This window comes from Alexandromys fortis, unplaced genomic scaffold (assembly GCF_014885135.2).
Source record: "Alexandromys fortis isolate MF-2015 unplaced genomic scaffold, M_Fortis_MF-2015_v1.1 scaffold_28, whole genome shotgun sequence".
NCBI classification, from domain to species: Eukaryota; Metazoa; Chordata; class Mammalia; order Rodentia; family Cricetidae; genus Alexandromys; species Alexandromys fortis.
Genome location: NW_026067901.1, coordinates 7,074,315 through 7,097,324, shown reverse-complemented (window position 1 = coordinate 7,097,324; position 23,010 = coordinate 7,074,315). Strand labels below are relative to the sequence as shown.

At 39.2% G+C, this 23,010-nt stretch overlaps 1 protein-coding gene across 1 annotated transcript in view; it reads right to left on the bottom strand.

Annotated features, from left to right (window-relative positions):
• Positions 1–23,010, bottom strand: part of Slc2a13 (solute carrier family 2 member 13) — a 303,202-nt gene that overhangs the window by 81,478 nt on the left and 198,714 nt on the right. The window contains 1 exon segment of the mRNA XM_050130973.1: positions 1,246–1,409. Within this exon segment, the coding sequence (XP_049986930.1) occupies positions 1,246–1,409 (164 nt within the window).

The window sequence follows — 23,010 nt, the reverse complement described above, 5'->3', positions numbered from 1 at the left end:
GGGGAAGAGACAGAAATCTTTAATAAATAAATAAATTTTAAAAAAAAGTTTTTTTTGTAATGCTCTGCAATGTATAAAAACGTAAACTACTAAACAATTGTTATTAGACTCAGCTGAGAAGCAGCAGAGTTCAAACATTAGAAAAAAAGGCTAACATATCTGTTATTTATTACTTCCGTATTTTCTCTAGGCTAAACACCTTTCTTACTTCAACGGGTTTAGAAATGCTTGCTTTAAAACTTTCTCCTGTTCCCCCTTCGTCTTCACTGGGGACCTCCTGGCATCATCCCAAACCCTGGTCAACATCTCATCTTTGCTTTTATGCTAATACTTGAACTCCTGGGAACAGCGCATTCACTATCAAGGAGAGAACGGGAGCGGGAGTGTCCTGCTCACCCAGACTTGAATTCCCAATAACTAAGTTTGGAAATAGGGGTGTATTTTCTTGACAAAAACTGTAGTTAAGTGCTAAAGCAGTTGCGTGAGATGAAATTTTATTTTAGATATAATCTTGCTTAACTAGAATTTGGTTAATGTTATTCTAGAATTTTTGCGTTTGAGTGTAAGACACACATTTGATTCCAAATATAAAGTTGTTATGGGGGTACAGCCAGCTGATGAGTAGAACTGGGTTTGTACACTGGGGAAAGTATTAGAAAATACCTGATGTAACCATGTAAAGACAAGGTTAAAGGTGGGTCCTCGTCTGTCCTGCGGCAGAGTCCTTTCCAGAAAGTGTCCGGTGAAATGGCCAACTCTGAACACCAAAGGCACTTGTGTGCTTTCTGGTTTTACTTTCATATAAAACACACTTGACCAATCAGACTTTACCCTAGATTCTAGGCCTGCTTCATAAAGTCTTTCCTCGCTTTGTGAATGAAGATTCTAATATCTGCTTCCATACGATTCCAAGATAAAGACCTCAGCATTGCAAAGTAAGAACATAAAAGGGAAAGCTTTTCAAACAAGGACTGAGAAAACTGCGGTGATGCTCCGAACAGCACTCCAGCTGTTGACAGAAACGTGCCCTCAGTCAGTGTGTCCTTACAAGTCCTTTAGTATCACAGAAGAGCCTCTCACCATGTACCCACAGCTACTCAAAAGATCTTACCTGTCATTCATTTACTTTTTGTCTCATTCTAGTTTGATATTATTTGGCTTATAATTCATTCTCAGAAGCCACAGTGCTCTTTCGGGAGAGTCGCTGTCACTACTAGAAGCAGGAGTCTATATCCGGGTACCTACCTGCCAAACTGCCAAAGGTAAGCTTCCTGCGACCCACTTTCTCAACGAGCCAGACTCCCACTAGTGTGAAAATGAAGTTGGTGAAAGCCGTCACGGAAGCCAGCCATATTGCAAGCCTGTCGTCTTCCACGCCAGACATCTGCAGGATGGTTGCGCTGTAGTACCTGCGAGCAAAGAACGGAACGATGGTCATTTGTGGTTCGCTATTCAAGGAAACCGCCAATCACACAGAAGGAGGCAGTCACCTAAAAGAAGTGGCTAATGACACTAATAACATTGTTACAAGAATTCATGCAAGCCCTTTGAGCATGGAGAAACCTTTCTCAGACACTGTTACTCTGGAGAGAGAAGGCCGAGTGGCCCCATCTCTAACACAGTAGCAGCCATCTGGCTCACCAAAGCCATTAAGGATAAGCTCTAAGACAATGGGATGATCCCGAAGCCAGTGTTCTCTGTGAATGGAGAGACTGAATACAATGTGGCAGTAGTGGTGGTGGAACACGTGAAAGGCCTCTGTCAGGAAACTGCCCGAGAACGGGGTGTCAGGATGTATTTAGCTTTGTACAAGATGAGGCACTGACCTATGCAAATGTGGATGGCTCAAGGGCTTCTGGGAGGTTGTGCTCCTTTTGTGAGATTGAGTCTCGAGCACGATTTATTTTCCTAGGTCAGTAGACTCCTCTTGTTTACACAAATTCAGTGAGATGACTTTTTTCACAAGCAACACTTTTCTATTGGAAGAATCTAAACACCACTAGTGCATCCTGAACTGTGGCTTTGCCTAGCGTTGAGGCATTCTAAATCTGACAGTGGGTGTTTGAGCAGTATGTGGGACCAAGCTGGTTATTTTCATAGTAAAAAAAATCTGTAGTTTCTAGCTAATTATCAATACTTACATAATATTTTAGAGATAAAAATCTGCCTTAAATATGTCTCTTCGATTCACCAATGCTTGTTTACTAGCTTTTAAATTAATGAGAAAGGGTCTTATATAAAATATGAACAGCATCACAGCTCATTCATCTTGACAGACTGTTTACCTGTTTCAAAATAGCAATCCAAATTTATAAATTACCGTGCAAGAGGACAGATTTTCCTGATCACACTAAAAATGACATAAGCCGTCTGAAGACTCTGAATGATGCCAGCTGTTATAGACCCACAATCCCCAGTAACTCCTATCATGAGAACTGTGAATGTTTCAGAGGATATAGTAATAAAAAAATCTGTGAACATGATCCATTCCATCTGAACAGCACTTTGCAATTTTCAAGTTCTACTGCACACGCTGTTACAGATAACTGCACAGCTAGGGCGTGTGTGTCCTCTACCGAGGAAAATGAGCACCATATCTAACATGGCAGAAGTATTCAGGAAAACTCAAGGATGGACAAAGAACAATTTTTAATTGTACAGGTATAAGGCCAATTATACCAATATAAAGATCAATATATGACTGAAAAGGAGTCAAGATGCATTTCCATACCATGAGTTAAAACTATAATGGTTGTGTTTGATAATATTTAAAGCAAATTAATTGAGCAAAACAAAATTGAGTTTTCCTGAATATTTTTTTCTGTCCTATATCAAAGATATTTGATTGTTTAAAGTTTGTATAATTTTGTCTGTTATATGGACAAGATTTTGCATTTATAATAAAGTGAATGAACTAGAAAAAATACCTTGAATATGTACTGCTGAAAAGGTTTGCTGTGTGCTATGTTACTTAATGGAATATTCTTCTCAGTAACAAAACCAGAGACATTGAACAAGATCATTCTCAAAAAAGAGCTACATATAGCTAAGCAAGGCCTATACTGATGTTTTAAATTTTGATTTAAAACTCACAAAATTGCCAGCTAATTTAGAGAACGAAAAAGAGAGTAGTACTAAACTAACTTGTTTGAGTTTACTTAAAATAAAACATTGTATAGGTGCAAAAATATGGTGTTACTAGAGCTTATGGGGCAACCAGTAATCAGACACTGTCCTGTGATTCAAAAACTCACATTCCAAAGTTAGAATTGCAATATGTTGTCCGTGTGTTATTAATCTTCATTTGCTGAATATCTATTTATGGATTGGGCACTGTTGCCCTCAAGAGACTCACGGGTTGGTGTTAGAGAAAAAAAAAAATGGAAACAAGTCATTTTACTTTACAATGTGGAAGAAAGAACAGAAGAACAATTTCATTTGTTGTGTAATATTTCTTGCTATCTCTGAAATTTGATGGTGTGCAGCCATGAGGATCATAGGGATTTCCTGGCAGGCATAACAATCCGGAACAGAAACGAAGAAAGAGCAACTAACACACACAAAGTATGGAGCTGTTTCCTCTAGAATCACAGTATTTGATGTGTGTTAAGGTACATGTAATTAAACAGAGACTGCCCATCCCCCCATATACTCTGAGCAACTCCCAAATATAATTATGGTTGGGTTCTGTCTTAGAGGTGATGGACAAATCAAATGGAATTGGAAGAGACATCCCATGAAGACATGTGTTCTGTGAGCAGCCTGCTCTAGGAGACTTACGGGTAAGAAAACCGGCTAGAAACTGCCCCTTTCTGACCTGGTGAAACAGCAGTACCAAGAAAGAAAGACTCTAATTCAGTAAAGGAAAGAGGATGAATATCAGAAACCTGCAACAACAGCACCAGGACGATTGTAGCGTACAAGCAGAAGTGTCGAGAAGAAAGCTTTGCTGAGCACAGCTCCAGCTACGGGGTTACATGGCAGGGGAGGGGCAGACTTCCCATCTAAAGTGCTATTGGCAACACAGATCCTCCAAAATCCATAACGCCTCACCTGCTGATTTCAAAGGCGCTGAAATAGATAAAAAGCAAGATCAAGATATCAAAATTGACAAAAAAGACCAATGACCTCAAATAAGCAGATGAATAAAGCAAGGAAATCATCCTGGAGCTGGAGAGTAATGTCAGTAAGACACTAAAGGAACAAAGTAGGAAAAAAGAGAGTTTTGATCACAGGAGCAGAGCAAAGAAAAAAATTATGAGAGGACTGTGTGAGTAAATGAGAGATAAGAAAGAGCCCATTACATGCAACAGATCGAACTAGAAACCTATTACCATCAGAAGAGTAGAAAGGAAGAACAAAGGGTCATCCAACCAGCTAGCAAAAGAACTTACAAAAATCAGCAAACTTTTTAAATTATAGCTTAAGTTCAAATAACCTCCAATTACTAATAAAAATATACAGACTGGCTGGTTGAATTAAAAACAAACTCACCTGACCTCTTCAAGAAACACACCTCACTGGCACACACACACACACACACACACACACACACACACACACACATAGTAAAAAGAAGTCAGCTACCTTAGCAAGCACATAGAAGTTGAAAATAAGCTGCCATCAATATTCTGACATCTAATAAAGTGGATCCCAAATAAAAATTAATATGATGGACTTGAAAAGACCACTGTATACCCATAAAGGAATAGTTCATTACAAAGACATAACAACTGTTAAATATATAAGAAATAAGGATTGGGGCTCCCAATTAAAAAGTGTTAGAAGCTCCAGTTACAAAATACAAGTGAGTTTAATACTTTACTCTTATCTCCAGAGCAGCATTTGAACTGAAATCTCAAGAGTGATACTTTACCGTAAGTCAAAGGGACTTAATAGATAACTACAGACTATTCCAGTCAACAGACTGGATATATCTCTTCTCATCAGCTCATGGAATCTTTTCTAAAAGCAAGGTGACAAATATACAAGAATTGAAATAATTTCTTATAACTTATCAGATCACAGTTGGATAAAAGCAGAGGTGAACAGCAAGAGAAAACACAGAAACCACACAAAGACTTGGAGACCAAACACTATGTTCTTAAATGACTGCAAAATCAGGTAGAAAATTTAAAATTTCTAGAATAAGAACCTTTTATAAACCATTAAAGAAGTTATAATTATAAGTATTTACATTAAAAACAAAGGAACTGAATAAATACCTAAAGATGTACCTGAAGGTTTTATATAAACAAGCCTACCCCAGAAGTAATAGATGGTAGAAATAATAAAGATTAAGGCAGAAATTAGTGGAATAGAGACTAAAAGAACAAAATATAAAATTATCCAGAGCTGAAGAATGAAGACTGATCACCCCTATCCCACATTACTCAAAGAAGAGAGTGATGAAAACAGGAAAGAGTAACAGAGTCTAAAATGATGTAGAAAGTATAATTTGAAATTCTATAAAAAATTTAAAAAATGCAAAGAAATGGATAAATTACTAAACACATGATCTATGGAAGTTAAATCAAGATGATATAAACAATTCGAACAGAACCCCAACAAGCAACACTTGGAGCAGCAGGAAAGAGTCTCCCAACAAGGAATGGGCAGATCCACTGTCAACTCTGCCGAATCTTTAAGGAAGAGTTAAAGCCAATGGTTCTCAAACCTTTTTGTAAAATAGAAAAGGACAGGAACAACAGTTAACTCTTCCCATGATTACCTTAAAATCAAAACCAGACAAACAAACAACGAAATCAAGTACTATACGACTAAGTTCCTGATAATATAGATGGAAAAAAAAACCTCATAAAACAGCTTGGTACCCGCATAAACAGAGGTGAAGATGTGCAGGAATAGAACAGATGACTCAGAAATCAACACAGAGTTAGAGACACCTAGTCTTTGGCCAAAGTGTCAAAAATATACATGGGGGGGTGTTGGGCGGGGAGACAGTTTTTTCAATAAATGGCCCTGGGAAGACATGTCAAAGGTTGAAAGTAGAGCATAAAAATAAATTCAAAATGGATCAAAGTTCTCAAACTCTGAAACTGCAGGAAGGAAAGAAAGGGAAACACTTCAAGATGTACCAAAGGTAAGACTTTAGCAAGTAATACTCGAACAGCATATTACATGATTCTAAGGGATGACAGAGGGAATTGTAGAAAATTAGAAAGCTTCTGGTCAGCAAAGGAAATCATCAATAAAGGTAAGGAACACTACACACTGGAGAAGCATATCTGCCAACCAATTATACATGCCACAAGAGATTAATATTTACTCTCTATAAAGAGCTCCAAAAATTAATTACTACAAGCCAAATCCTCCAATCAATAAATGGGTCAACTAATTGAATAAATGGGTCAGTTAACGAAATGGACAGTTCTGAAGAGAAAACCATCAAATGGCCAGCGAATACTTGGAGAGGTGTTTACCTCCATGATCCTTCAGGAGCAAACTAGACTGCTTTGAGACTTCACTTTGTCACTTTTATTTTGAAAGGTCGTGGAACTGTAGCAGGAGGTAATTAATGTTTTAATGTGTGTAAATGCTAGTGTTTCCATGAATAATGACATAATCCAACATTTAAAAAATTATTTTTTTATTTTCGCTAGTGTATTTTCTTTGTCTAGCATACTGGGTCCTCTCAGGATGTTCTCATACTAGGGTACAGGGTACTCTTGAGTGAACACTGCCCAGGCCCACCACTGCCCTTTCTCGACCCTCCCAAATAGTCCTCGCTGCTCTCCTGGGCAGGTCCACTTCTTTCATGCCACATATACATGCATGATTCTATTATCGGTGTATTATGACATTACATATTCATCTAGGAACACAAATAAGGGGAAGCATGCAGTATTGTCTCCAGGAGACTGGCTTAATTTGTCTAATATGATTGTCTCTTGCCGCATCCACGTTCCTGAGAACAAGGTAACTTTGTTCTTCTTATTTCAGTGACCATTTTATGTGACTGGTTACCCCTCATCTTACTACTTCCTAAGCATTTATGCAATAGTTTGAATTTTCCAGGGCCTGTAACTTCACTGAAAACATAAACACATAGGGATGGAGAAGGTATTTACATGTAGAGTTGAAGCAGAACTCATTTCAAATTCACTTCCTAACATGAGTCAGATAAAGCATGATCTTCTTCCAAAGCTCCCTGGGCCACCTTCTATCATCTCATAGGAACCATCTCTTCCCCTGGTGACAAAGAAGCCCCAGGAAGGATTACCTGTGCTCACAGAAGACTGTTTCCTAGCTCCGTGGAGAGGCTTTAGAATAGAAAAGGTAGGGGTGGCGGGGGGTGAACATGTGCTGATGTTTCAGATGTGACATGTGTCTTCCAAGCTTGAATTTTAAGTACTAGGCAACATAGCTCTAAAAATATGGCAACTTTGAAGAAGCAGTGAAGGAATATGGCGAGTAACCACATTTTTAACATAATTTGTATATTAAATTTGCTTATGTATAAAATATTTTTAAGAGCTTTCAGAACTCCATTCCTTAGCTTTTTAAATGCCATAGCCTTATCCATGTCTCCTAATTTTGCAGAGTAAACAGATATATTAATGCTTTGTTGAGTAAATTAGATTTACCACAAACTATCAAACATAATTAAGAATTCTTATAATTTAGGAAGATTAAAACCCCACTGAGCAAGTTATATTTAGAAATATATATATATGTGTATACAAATACATGTATGTGTGCAATAACAGCTTGCAAACAAAGAAGTAATGAATTTGAAGGTGACTGAGGGGTATGTATGAGGGTTTGGAAGGAGAAAAGGGAAGAGAGAAATGTAATTATATTATAACTTCAAAAGTAAAAGAAGCTAACAGCCCAAGTCGCTTGTAGTCAATGCAGATGGCATGTAATGAGAGAGCGGGATATGGTAAACTCTATCTACCATCACAGCAAGTAAGCCCTGGAAGTTTCAGTCACTGAGACAGAACAGAGAATGCTAGCATTAACTTTCTGATAAAATGAAAAACCAAGTCTCCTAGCATAAAACTTAAAGGTGTGCTGCCATGGGTCAAAGCACGTGGAACGTGTACTTTCTAGAAGGGAGGGCTGTCTTAAAAAGCTTAAGTCACAAATACGTTAATGTGGCACCAGGTTTGATTGTCCCAGCATTGTAGACAACTCCTACCAGCTGTCACCGTTGCTGGCTTTCTTCTCATCTGCATGGGCCATGTTTGGACTGCACTGTGGTCTGGCCAACGAGAAGACCAAATTATAGAGTAAGTCCTAAAGAGTCACATCCAAGTTTAGTTTTGGATTTCTTTATTACCTCTTAAGAAAGCCAGTCTATTTTTATATGTCATATATAAGAGTGTAAAATTGCCATGATGACAACTCTAGATTTGAGAAGACAGCCTTGGCTATAAACTAAGATGCTGTCTCAAAGCAAATGAATGCCCCTCTCAAAGAACAAAGATATCAACAATGGCAATGAGAGAGAGAGAGAGAAAGAGAGAGAGAGAGAGAGAGAGAGAGAGAGAGAATTATTTTAACTGAAAAATGTTTTTCTATTGAAACAAAATAAGAGGGACATCTATAAAAAACAGATCAACAGCTTTAAGAGAAAAAATATTTCAATCAAGATATAAAATGTTTTTTTTAAATTTAACACTTTCAAAGATATTTTATGTAGTCTGTGCAAAAGTATTATAGATACAACATAAAAAGTCAAAGATAAAAGTTAGAAAACTAGAAATTAAGATTGTGCCTACATCAGATCAGGCCTGAGTTCTGAGCTAACATACCAGTGAACTATATACCATGATAATTTTAAATCAAGCTATAACCCTAAAATCAAGGTAACCCTTGGAACAAGTAATTAATAATCATATTTAATAAATATAATAATTTCCAAAGTTTAAATACTTTTGGTAGTCTTTGTGACAAACAAAGGAAAAATGTGACAAAGTTTGAGGACCTTCGACAATTCCTTGATGCTCCCAACAGGAAGTGCCTCTGTCTTAGCAGCTCCTATTGACATGTCTTCTCTGTAGACCACAGGAAGTCCCTCTATCCTAGCAGCTTCTATTGCCACTCCATCTCTGAAAACCACAGGAAATTACTCTGTTTTAACAGCTGCTATTGGCATGTCTCCTTTGTAGACCACTAGAAGAGCACATTCCTGCCTTACCAGCCTGGCCCTCCTTCATCTCTCACTAAGAACAAGGCAGAAGCTCTCTAACCTGACCTTTAATTCACCAATTTGATAGAGCATTCTATTCATTTTTTTCCATAAAGCATTCATCTAGCAACATGCAGGAACTCAACTCTTTCAGATCACTTGGGGGCCTAGAGGCCAAGCTGTTTCCCTTCAAGTTCTGTATTCCTCAGAGCCCGAGGAGGCAAAGTGTAAACGGAGGGGATGACATGATCTTCCTTTCTACCCACATCACTCACCCTTTGCTTACTTTCTGGTCACTTAGTATCCCACGGAGATTTGTGACCTGACTCACAGTTTTCTTTCCATGCTATCTTTGTTATATTTTTTTGGGGGGGGGTGTAGCTGTATAGTGGGTCATACATACAGTAGCTAATGACCAGACTTGCCCAAGCCAAAGCCACCCTCTCAGGGCTGCTCACAGTCTCCAGCCACACAGTTCTATAGAGACTCCTCCCATAGTCCACACCTACCACATGCCATCAGCACCATCAGTCACCATACATTCTCGGGTATCATGTGTGGCAGAAGGACCCAGAACCTGTCCAGTTACTCAACCAGTTGTGTCCTTCTCTTAATTTGTTAATTCAAGGTCCAGGATCAGGAACTTTCTATTTTGAGAAGTTTTTAGAGGCGCCGTTGACGCTTCGAAAACTTTGCCATCAGCCCACCTCAATAATCATTTTTGTATTCCTACCTTATCTACAACTATTTGTATCTGGTTTCTCCACTTCACACTTGCATCTGGTAGCTGGTCTACAGAAAAATAATGTACTTAAAAGTCTCCAGGATGTGAAATTTCTCACCCACTGGAAAATAATTTCAAGGCTCTCACCATGGTCTTTGAGCCTGAGTCATCCCTGACAAGTGTAGCAATCTGAAGGACACACTTTGACTATCAGCCTTCATAATTCATAAGCCCCAGTCAGCACTCAGATCCCTTGCCTATGAACTCATTAATATTTGCAGTGATTAAAAATAGTATCTCTTCTGCATTTGTTGCTTAAGAAATTTATTTTCATCTCCCTGGAAACACAGATTACTTTTCTCTGACATGACAGTTCCTTAAATAAATACATCTACATCTTGTACTAAAGAAACACTCCTGGAAGAACCGCTCATGTGTGGTGCACTTTTGCAACTGCTGCCACTGGCTGCTGATTCTCTACAGGCATTTACCAAATGTTTATATGTGAAGCAAGTAATGAGATGATGTGACCACAAACTCCTTTCTCCCTTTATATAAATTTATATATCTTTATAGACCTATAATTCACAGACCACAAAGTTTTACCTTTATAAAGTACATAACAGAATGGCTTTTTAACTAAAATTGTACTTTTATAAATAATTGTAATAACATGGATTTAAAAAAAAAGTATTCCAACAATCTGGAGGGTTTGTAGACATGAACAAATTCTGGGGAGTAGGATGAGATGGGAGAATGGAGGATTTGCCCTGAAGGCCTTAGCTTTTCTATCTGCTACCCAGTGTTGTAATTGTCTCCATTGAGTCATAGCCCTTTCCATATCACTGGCCTGCTTGCAATCTCTGTATTCTCATGGACCGAGTACAGGACTTCCCTGTGTTTCATGTTACCTTGACACAGAAATGAATGCTTTACAATGGTATGTATTTTGGTTTATTGATACAAACTTAAGATCCATTTTGCTATACTAAATGTATATTTCTATTCTTATTTAAGGTGTTATATTTACGAAGCTCATTTAAAAATGTAGAGTTAAAAAATAAAAATTAATAGTCATCTATAATAATCAAACTTGTCACTGGGTGGTGGTGGTGCACATCTTTAATCCCAGCACTTGGGAGGCAGAGGCGGGTGAATCTCAGGGAGTTTGAGGCCAGCTTGGCCTACAGAGCGAGTTCCAGGTCAGGCTCGAAAGCTACACAAAGAAAAATTGTCTCAGAAAACAAAAGCAAAAAAGTCAAACTTGTCATGTTAGTTAGGTTTTTAGATGTGTTATTTCAGATGGATAGGCATTCTTCAAACACTCCAAAAACCTATAGAATATGACATTTAAAATGTTTTAACAACATAGATGCATCTGCCTCTGGCAGCACCAATTACTTCAAGAGGTTGATGTGCATCGACAAGGCTCCTTATGGAATTTGTTTTCGATGCAGCAAGACTAGCTATTTGGGCAAGAAACTGCTCTTGTCTTGACTGTTGACAGTGTACTATATAAAATGGATATGCCAGACCCACAGGAAAATGAATGCTGAGCTTGCTAAAACAAGATGGGACAGTCCTCTCGGGTTCCTGCTTCACTGAGAAATCTGCCATACTCTAGGCTAATAGGCTGATGATGGATGTCCCAACATTACAGAAGAACTTTGGGTGAATGTCCAGGCAAGAAATTTAGAACTCGCTTACAATACACTTTCTGTTTACTTAGGTAATATTATATCCTTCTGGGGTTGGTGATGGAGTTAACGACTAGATAGTTATAGTCTTCCTTATTTATGAAAAAGATAAATTATATATGAAACTTTAGATCCACAAAGATAGAATAGATGATAGAGTATTTTCTTTATTTTTGTTGAATACAAATAGACAACATTTTATAACTATAATTCTTACTTGATACAGGTTTTGTTATATGTAATTTTACTATGTTAAAGTTAAAATCTTACCATTTTAACTAGACAGAATATGGGAGATTATTATTACCACTGGTTAACAAAGAAGCTGTTTGGCCTATGACAGAGCAGAATATAGCTGGGTGGAAAATCCAAGCAGAGAGAGGGGGAGATAGAAGGTGGAGTTAGGGAGATGTCAACAGCCACCAGAGAAGCAAGATGTGAGGTAACAAGAAATGAGCCTTGAGATAAAACATAAAATAATAGAAATGGGTTAATATAAGTTGTAAGAGCTAATTAATAGTAAGCCTGAGCTAACAGGTCAAAGAGTTACATTATCTATGTGTTTGTGAGGGTGTGTGATGTATGTATACATGCATGGATGTACATGAAGAAAAGAGAAGTTGACGTCAGATGTCTTTAGTCACTCCCCACCTTATTTATTTATTGGAACATGGTCTATCTGATCCTGTAGCTCACTAATTATCTAGGCTTAGCAGTAAACTCCAGGCTCTGCCTGTCTCCACCCCTAGCCCAATATTTATATGGAGATCTGGTTTCCTCATAGCATCTGGCTTTTACATAGGTACTGGGGACCAGAACCCATTCTGCATCTTCATGTTTGAACAGCCAGCATTTTACTAACTGAGCCATCTCCGCGGCCCCCAAGAACAGGCCTTTAAAATAACTATATATAACTTGTGAGATTTTTATCCTAACAGTTACAGAAACTATATTTCCCTTCATCATTTGTGTCTTTAGCTTTGACTTGTGTCCGTCTAACACCTCATTATAGCAGAGAAGAGGGACAAAGGTGACAGGTCTATTTAGAATTCCTCTCAGGAGTTTTAAGAGTGGGAGAAAAGGGCAGGCCATGACATTTCCTTCAAGGAAAGCATTGCTCATAGCACTGACTATCAAAGGGAATAAAGCAATTATTTTAAGCCATGATGGCCTCAAAAGTTTGTTTGTAAGTAAAAGTTTGCCAGAATTTTTATTCTATATAGAAGTAACATTTTAGAACATGTTCACAAAAATATGATCATACAAAATCTTATACTGAAGCATGTAGTACTTACGACTCAAAGTCTCTGGGAATCACAGACAGAGAACAGATCAAGAGCATGCAGAAGGCAGTGGGACAAAGAAAGAACACGCAGAGAAGAACCCACCTATTAAAACAGAGAAGGCTAAGCCTTCAGGTTCTATTTAGGTAAGCCTATTTTTACTTCCCTCTGTTTCTAATGTTCTATGATGGTCACATATTACTCTAATTTTTCTACTAAATTGCAAAATTTCATAGATTAGGACATGCTGCATATTTAGGCACCCTCAGCCCTCAACACCTATCTAAATCTACTATTAAGTAAAGCAAACACTAAATAAACACAAGGAACTGGCATGTATATGTCTGTCTTTGGATAAGCTTTGTATTTTCTGAAATATAAAATAGCAATTAAGATGCAGGAATGTTCATGATGATACAAATGCATCTTAATATAAATGTAATAATAGTAAAATGCCTCAATCGGATGCAATTAAAATGCATTTTCTGGGACTGTTATGCACCAGACACAGTGGGAGATAGAAAGATGAAGGGGGGCTTATGTTCCACTGGGGAAGACCACCAGGCTTCAAAAGCTCCATGCTGAAAGAAGGCAGAGCGGTATTTGAACACGAGGAGAGAGATTCACCCTGTCTTACTTCCCAAACAAGTAATTGGTGACTTTAATCAAGCATCAGGTTCCTGAATGGGCAGCTGAACACAACGCCATGACATCCTCCTCCTCTACTCTCTCATCCAGGCAGGGCTTGCGCACAGCTCACCTCCCATGTTGGCTCATCCCCCAAACCTCCAAATTTAGAGTTTATTCTACTTTATTACCTTTCTATCTACTTAAGCACTCAAGCTTCGTTTAAGATGAGGAGAGTCTAAAATAAAGGAAGATTCTTCCGCTAATACAGATAAATTTTATTTCTCTTTTCCCCAATTTCAGGGAGAAAGTGGATCAATTTTTAATGGCCTGGGAACTAGTTGAGCTGGAACAGCCCCGGGGAGAAGAAATGCAAAGAGAGACCTGACATGCCCATGCATTATTAAACAGTAAATGAGGCTGTCTGTTTGGTGTGGGCATGCTGGCAGCACCGTGCTCTTTGATGTTCAAACGGAAAAGCCCTAGAAGTGCTCGGCTTCCTCCAATATACATGGTACACCAACACATGCTTGTCCATGATCGGTATTAACACCTCTGTTTTCTGTATAATAAGTATTTTCATTTTCAATTTCTTTTTCTAGTGGATGAAAGCCAAGGAAACTTACCTCTGCCCTGGGAACTCAGTGTCAGTAAAGAAGCTTAGGTAGACTTTACCGGGGGATCCTTGCATAGACATTGAACACAGAGGGAAAGGAACCCTCCACTCCCTCCAAGTTGTCACGTAAACAGTGTGCGGAGTGCGGAGGAACTATCATATACTGAGTAGGAGTTTTTGCTTACTGTTTGTTTTGTTCGATCTTCTTGGTGTTTTGAGCTAACGTCTCACTCTGTAGTCTAGGCTGGCTTTGAACCCCTTTAGTTCTCTGTGGCCTTCCACTATATGACAGCCATCTTCTGGCCTCTGCTTTCCAATGGCTAGAAGTACTGGCGTGCTCTGATATGCCCACTTCAACTGACTTACAGTTTAGGGTTATTTACTTGCTCATTTTGACACAGTCACGCTCTAACCCATGTTAGCCTGCAGCTCCTAGACAGAAGGCTGACCTTGAACTTGCATTAAATTCTGTTGCTTCTGCCTTGACCTCTCCAGTGTTGAGAATGTAGACACGTACTTCTATTCTGATGACCAATTCCAAAGCCTGGGCTAATTATTACAATTCCTTGTTCTGTTGTGAAGGTCATTGAAGTATTTTCCTGATAGCCTTTAAAAAGGTTTCTATTTTTTTTTTCTTCTTGGTACAAAGGCCAAGGGGTGACAACATCATTGTGTGAAGAAGAAGGCTTCGGCCTGGAGGAAAGAAACATGGTTCCTCTCACCACTCTTGAGATCCTCTTCTGCTTTTGTGATAACTGTAGAGTGGGGTGGGGTGGGGTGGCAGTGTGGACAGACCAATGATCAACAACCCCTTTCTTCTCATTTTAGAGTCCTTAAGATCAGCTTGTGCCTGCTTCCTCCTCAAAGCCCTAACCCTCTCCTAGCCTTCCACAGCGCAACGCAACGCTTGGAAATGCATCATCTAGCAAACGTTGGGGGCGGGGCAGCAACAACAACAAAACCCAACAAAAATCCTGACTGCACTGGAGCCAAAGAGAATCTATGAGGCCATGCAGGAAGCAGTGTCCACCGGGACAGACAGCCTTGGATGCCTAAGGCCTGCTCCCCGCCCAGCTTAGGGGAGAAAGCATCCCAAGGCTTTATCAAGACAATTTAGGGAGGTCTTTACAATTAGTAACAGGGTGCAACATTTTACAGTCTATAGAATAACTCAGGAAACAAATTACTAAGTCGTTCTAAATCAAATAATTATGAGCAATATTGAAAACCTGAAGTTAGATGTGATGAATTAATACACGGAATATATATTTCAATTTGCAGGACAAAGTTGGCCATCTGTTTAACTTAAGGAAATAGACACGTAATTAAAGACTGATGTAAAAGGAAACGCATGAGAGCACTGCCATTGTTACTGCTTTATTTATAGAACTGTGGCAACAAAACACACTGCGGCAGATGCAATGCTGGTCTCTCCCAAGTTTCCATTTCCACATCACCGAGATGTAATGATGTTACTTTGTGGGCTAAAAAAGAATTAACGTTTTCTATAGAATCAAGGCTGCTAGCCAGATGGTACAGTGTTGAGAAGGATTGGCCTGGAGTATCCAGCGGGTCCTAATGACATCACAGGGTTTTCCCACATTCAAGAGGAAGAGAGAGAGGAAATCTAACTATGAAGACGATGACTGCTAACTTTGAAGAGAGGGCAGTGGTAGGCATGGGGCCACTGAGGTTGAGGTAAAGAAATAGATTCCTCCCATCTTCAGGCTGGAATGTAGCACTTCCAAGATAACATTTTTTTTTTTTTTTGCTTATTTTGAAACATCTGCCAGGTTTCTGATGCATAGGACCTATATGATGAGGAATTGATGTTTTGTAGCGACAATTTGGAAAACCCACGATATCCGCTAATAAGCCTGTATTATTGGACTAGCTACAGAAATTATGGCTGACTCATACAAAAGGATTACATAGATAGTAGAGACATCCTGTAACAGAATGTTATTATGTCACTTTAATGCTGTGAGTAAAGTTTATATACACACTTAAAAATAAAATCCCATCTATGAGAAGTGGGATTTTAAAATGATATTAAATCTTCATATTTTTCTTATTTTAAACATATAAGTTCTTAATGCCCAAGTTATTAAGAATTCTCAAAGGTTCAAGCATTCTTCTTTTTAAATATAACTTTAAGAAACATTTAGGTGGCTGTGACTGAGCTATCTCTGCAATGATTTCCTGCCTCTGGAAGACTGAGCTTCACTGGCGCTGTGATGACCACATCCATGGCCTGTCTGTCCATCACAATTGCCTCTTGACTCAGACTTCAGCGCGGAGCTCACAACACATAGGCTCCTCTCCTGCTCGTCACGGAACATCCCCAGCCATTTATAGATAAAACGTTATCTAATCTGAGGTTCACAGATGGATGTATCCAAGGAGAGATATGGGTGTGGCCTGATACAAAATCATGAGATATTTTGTGATTAAAAAAGGCAAAAAAAACTCAGTTGCCCAATTCTTTTTTTTTAATTTTATTTATTTATACAGTATCCTGCCTGTAGGCCAGAAGAGGGCACCAGATCTCATTACAGATGGCTGCGAGCCACCATGTGGTTGCCGGGAATTGAACTCAGGACCTCTGGAAGAGCAGTCAGTGCTCTAACTGCTGAGCTATCTCTCCAGCCCCTAGTTGCCCAATTCTTGAGTGTAAACTTTGGCAATGACAGTACTACGTCGCAAGGCCAAGAGGCTAGGTTTGGCTAAGCAGGTGGAAGAAGACGGGAGTATTGTAGCTTGTTTTGAAAACAGCTCTAATTTGTTACTTAACTCTCTTGTAGTTCAGATAATGAACTACAGTAACCCCAGATCACATCATCCCTTCAGTTTTGCACATTAGGGAGCTGCAGGCTGGGAGGGGCTAAGAACTTGTCTGAAGTTAGGAACGGGGATGTGCTCAGAACACTTTCCCTAAGTCACACTTCCGAAATCGATGTGAGATCAACACTTGCCTACAATCTCGTCATTCACCTGAATGTCCCCAGTTTTTATATGAATGCGTAGCTTGATATTGGCTTGATTATCACTACTTACTGTATCTGGCTCTTTATTAAATATTTGTACATACCCCAGGAGAACAATCTTTTCTTGGTAAATGAGTTTACCTGAGTAACCAATATGGGCTCCTGTCCGTTAACTCACACATACATTCTTCTCTTCCAAAGAGAAAATCTATTAATATTGGCCTCAAAAATTTGCAAATCACCAAACAATATGGAGCTTACTGCAGCTTGCATTTCCATGTTCCCACAGAGCATACTGCTAGTACCGTAAGTCAAAGGGGCCCTAGCTGAGAGCATCAAGGCTACCACTCTGACTAGCATCTGCAAGGCTATAAGACTATCTCTTCACACCCTGGCAACATCTTCTGTCCTAAGTACAGAGGGAGGGGCTGACTCATGAGTGGTGTTACTGACCCCCAAGGAGAGCCACAGAACTGCCCTTTCGTCCCAGTCCCATGACACCTGAGAGTATAACCCTGTGATTCTAGAACGTGGAAGGTACAGAGAAGAGAGCTGAGAGTCTGAGCTAGACTTGTCTACACAGTGAGGCCTGCCTCAGAATCAAGGGGATAGGGCGAAAGGAGGAAGAAGGAAGGACTTGTAACAGCGGGGAAAATATTTCTCCCCTACAGAACAAATATATCAGGAAAGAGTTATACTGAGCAGCAGTTGTATTACACTGTTGTCTCTGTTTACAAACCAAAGTTCTAGGCAACATCTGGGAAATGAGCAAAAGAATGCAACTCCTGGCATCAGGCTGGTAATTTACCAACACACAGGATGAGAAAAAAAAGTTGTAAACTTAATTGATTCTAATTTTATCATCAATGTAGTTTAAGTTATTCTAAAACCAATTAACACACTTTATTATTTAGATAAAACTACCACAGTAAATCAAGGTTTTACATAAACTCTGCTGGGAAAGACAACAGTGCTATGTCTATCATATCCACTAAGTGGGAGACGCCAACGTGATATCAAAATTTAGAGAAGACCTCACATTCCACACAGATCCCAATCACTCAAACTGCTCAGTGATGCTCAGGGTGGAAGATGGGGCACATTTGTCAACAGTGCTTTATTCATGTTCATTTCATAGAAAATAAGTTGCTTTTTTTTTTGCTGGGCAGTGGTGGAATGCCTTTAATCCCAACCTTTGGGAGGCTGAGACAGGAGGGTCTCTATGAGTTCAAGGACAGCCTGGTTTACAGTGTGAGTTCAGGAGAACCAGGGCTGTTACACAAAGAAGCCCTGTCTCGAAAAAAATAAAACAAAACAAATTACATTTATTTCCTAATAAAATTCATATTTAATATAAAAGTAAGAAGATATAATAATTAGAAAAACTGACTTTTTGTACAATAAAGATTATGGTGTATGTGTGTGTGTGTGTGTGTGTGTGTGTGTGTGTGGTGATCTAGTTTCAAGTTTTCACTTTCAAATTACAAATGACACCTTATACATTTAAGTCCACCCAACACTATTTTCAGATTCTGTTAATAACTGAAAATATTGTTTCAGTTCTGAATGAACTTGGTAAAACAAATGCATTGTTGTTTCTGAACAGAAAACTAAATGTTGCAACCAACCACTGTATTAGTACCATAAATACAGAAAGAATGGATATAAGCCTCACAGTAAGACTATATTAGAACATCTTAGCAGATTCAGTGAGGACTTAGAGCATCATTTAGGTGCTCAGTACATTTGCCTTTCCGTAGGCCACTCAGGAAGATGATGAGTAAAAGCAGACATTGTTATCTTCCTTGATTTTTTTCTATGCTCCACTTTAAAAAAAAAGTCCAAATATACAAGGCAGTAAAAATTCAAACTGTGGATTTAGAAGGAAAACTCAAATGAAACTCATCCTTCATGGGCCTTTGCAATATACATCCCTGTTCAGGTCAAAAGCAGCACCAGCAATCACCCAGCTCGGCCCTGGTTCTTAGCAGACCGCCACAAAAATATTGCTCTCCAGACAATGTATCTGATAAATATTAACTAATCTGTAAAGATTAGTTAATAAAGTGGGGTGGGGTAAAAAATATAGAGGGCAAGAGAGCAGAAAAGAGAAAGAGAAGGAAGATTAACAAATGAAGATGAAAATATGGTATGGTCACAAAAATTCTTACTGACAACTACCAGGAAGGTTGCAAGAATTGCTCTAAAATGATGCTGAAGGACACTCGGACCACTCCTAAAGCAGCTAAAGCCAGAGCCAGAATAGCAGAGCTCTGGCAGGTGGTGGAACTGATGACCTTAGGGTGGGACTAAACTGTGCAACTATTTTCCAAAGAGAAATATGTCTACAAGAAAATAACAATGTAAGCCGGGCGATGGTGGCGCACGCCTTTAATCCCAGCACTCAAGAGGCAGAGGCAGGCGGATCTCTGTGAGTTCGAGACCAGCCTGGTCTACAGAGCTAGTGCCAGGACAGGCTCCAAAGCCACAGAGAAACCCTGTCTCGAAAAACCAAAAAAAAAAAAAAAAAGAAAAGAAAATAACAATGCTCAATGAGCTCAAGAATCACCGTAGTTAGAACCTTTGATTATGTGGAAACCTCTGGAATAAGAGACAGACTATAGCCTTTGGCCCATCTTTATGGGACTTAATTATTTATTTTTATCATTCTTATCATTTAAAAAGATGAGTTGGGACCCCAAGATTGAACTGGTTAGCCAATCACTTCCTAAGAATGTGAGGGTGCTCTTGTCAGCCTGCACAGATGGTGGAGTGGGTCAGCTCAAATGAGCTCTACTTCAGAGGCTTTCTCCAGACCCTCAATAGTGATCAGGCTATCACTGCCTGCCACTGTCTGCCCCAGCACAGAAGAAGAAACAGATATATTCCAAGCAGATGCTGGATGGAAATGTTCAGTGTTTCTACAGGGAATGGCTGAAGATTACAGCCTCTATGTCAAGTGCAGTGCTGTGTGGACAGAAACTCTGTGTGTCTGCTCTGTCCAGTCTGGTAGGAACCGGTCACAAGCAACTCCTGAGGACTGGAACTGTGGCTGAGATTTTATTTAATTCAATGTTTTATACATTGTCATTAAAACTGTCACATGTGGCAAACAGCATAGCCAGAGAATTTATAATTAACTGATCAAATACTATTTTCATTTTCCAGAAATGAAAACTACATGATATTTTTAAAAACAATTTCTCCCTCCACCTATATATTTTGACATATTGCAGAAGTTTCTAGTGAATATATTTATATATCACAAACTCCATACATATTTGAATAACATATTCAGGTAACATATTGACATTTTGTGTTGATATACAAATTCAATCGTTTTGTGTTACTCTATAATAATGTGTGTGGGTTTGCTACATGCCTGGCACACAAACATCTGACAGGCATTGGGTTTTATTAATTTCAGCAAGCATTAATAATCACTAAGTTATAAGAACACTCTTAGCTTGAGAAACCTTTGTAAAACTATCATTTTTATAGATTTATTTTTTATATGTGTTTGTATTTTGTTCACTACTTACAGAATACTTCGCTGGGATAGATATCTAGAAGTAGAAAGCATAAATTGAACGCTTCTTTAAAAGACTGGATGCACAGTATTAAATTACTAACCAGAAAGAACCCATGAAAATATTAGATGAGCTTCAGAAAATATTCTATCTATGTTAAAATCTTCAAGGAGGAAGAGATGATGATGATGCACATACAGAGGAGATATTAAGGTTATAAATATCATCATCAGTCCAGAAAATGCCTCTGTTTTACCATAAATAACAGTGAACATAATCTGTGTGCTCATTTGGAGGGAGCGGCAAGCTTCTCCCTTCACCACAGATGGCTATCCCAGCACATTGACACCAGGAAAGGACTGGCTCGTCTTTTGGGGCCATTTTATCTGAAACATCACTGTTTTTAAATTGAGAAATCCTGCTCAGAGCAGCGTGGTACCCAAACTGCTAAGAGACACAGAGAGACTGGAACAGCATAGGAAAGCGCAGGCTGCAATTCTCATCTTCACTTCTCAGTCTGGGGTGTGTGATCATGGAAAGGAACCAGAGACAACCACACTGTAACATCTCTCTCTGTTATTCTCTTAGTGGGCACAGATTTAATGCGCAAAGAGTGACATTATACATTTAGATCTTTTTGATACTTAAAATGTCCTTTATCATTGTGCAATGAAATAAAAGATGAAAGGAAGAGAAGGAGAGGGGGAGAGAAAAGGAGGAAAGAGGAAAAGTGTGCATGTAGAGGAAAGCGTTAGTGTTCTCCCATGTCCTCGTTCTCTCTGGCAGAGGGCGGTGCAACATTAACGCAACATTCACACTGCTTACAGTGAGTTAGCTAGCGCTCTACCTCCGCTGCACTCTATGGAAGATGTCTGGGTGTTTTGAAGCTCTGCCAGCTATGTTTAACAGTCAGTCACCTTTCCATAGCCACGATGAAGTCCAGGAAAAAAGTGTCTAAAGTAGGTTTAATGTTTCAGAGGCAGCAACTTTTCATTAGCCTTGTAGCTCACATACACCAAACAAGAAATCCTCATTTACCCCAATGGACAAACAGAAAAAAAGATGTGATCAATATAGTAATTTTATGGATACACAACACATGCAATTTTAGCTGTAGTATGAATGAAGTCAATGGCACAGGCAATTCTCAATCAAAGTCAAAGCATTATACAATGGGAATCAAGGCTCTTCAGAGATCAGTATCTTACAAACTGTGCTGTATTTCCCGCTGAGTGGCACACAGAAGGTTAGCCAGTTCCAGGAGACATTTCTCCACCAAGGGCTCATTTCCCTTTCTCACAGTGAACAGCGTTAGATTATCATACTTGGAAAATGTGTAATCAGAAAGGGAGACAGCAGTAAAAGGCCGTAGGAATCACTTCAGTCCAATTAGTAAATTAGGGTGGAAAAATGAGGCTGAAATCCAAGTGGATTTGATAGGAATAGTCTCAATTAGTCACAAAAAAATGTGCAGAGTGTCAAGAAGTGGATTATAGCGTCTCATTCATTAATTTAGTATAGAATTCAATAAAAATACAGAAAGAAGATTTCAGACATGGGCTTTAAAAAGTCACCTCTTTTAGCAAAAGATTCTACTGGGCATTAGACACTTGACTATAAATATTTTCTAAAGTCCCACCAACACTGATGCCCAGCAATACAAGTGTGTTTATTAGGTGGACCAGCGATTCCTGAGTGGTGGGGATTGGGTCAACACTGGCTGTGGTTTTGGTCCCCTCACCCCCACTCCTTGAAAATGCCTTCTAGATACTGATTGTTTGGGAGAGATGGGGCAGCTCATGCCACGAGCCCCAAAGGCCCCTGTGTGACTCAAGAGGGTGCTCACGGAGCAAAACAAGCTCAAAAGTTCCATGTTTCAACACTGGCCTTTCCCTGCTGGAGGGAAAAATGTGTGCTTCGAACATGCAAAGCTATCATTGAGACAAGGCACACATGGGTTTGCAGACATACACAAACCCACAGGCACACACACGCATTCATGCATGCATGCGTGCTTGCACACCCAGTCACCTGGAAAGAAGAAGCAGCGCCCAGAAATAAAACATTGTGGAAAAAGGAAGCAAGAGCTTCTAGATCATTCCGTTATGAGACTCCATGGATTCCTACTGAACTTAAGATTTCCTTTACTCATGACTAGTGAGAGCACAGGAGAGGGTTGGTAGCTTGTATTCCTGTTCAGCTGGACCAACAAAAGAGAAGAGACCTTTAATGACCAAGCATCCTCTCCTATCTTTCAGACTGAACTCTAGATTTTGCCATTGTTGAGGATCCCAGACTACTGAGTGTCACTGACGTGCTAGAAAGGGTCACAGAATCCAGAGATGACCGCATCCTATGATGCTGACTTATGCAGAGATGACCGCATCTA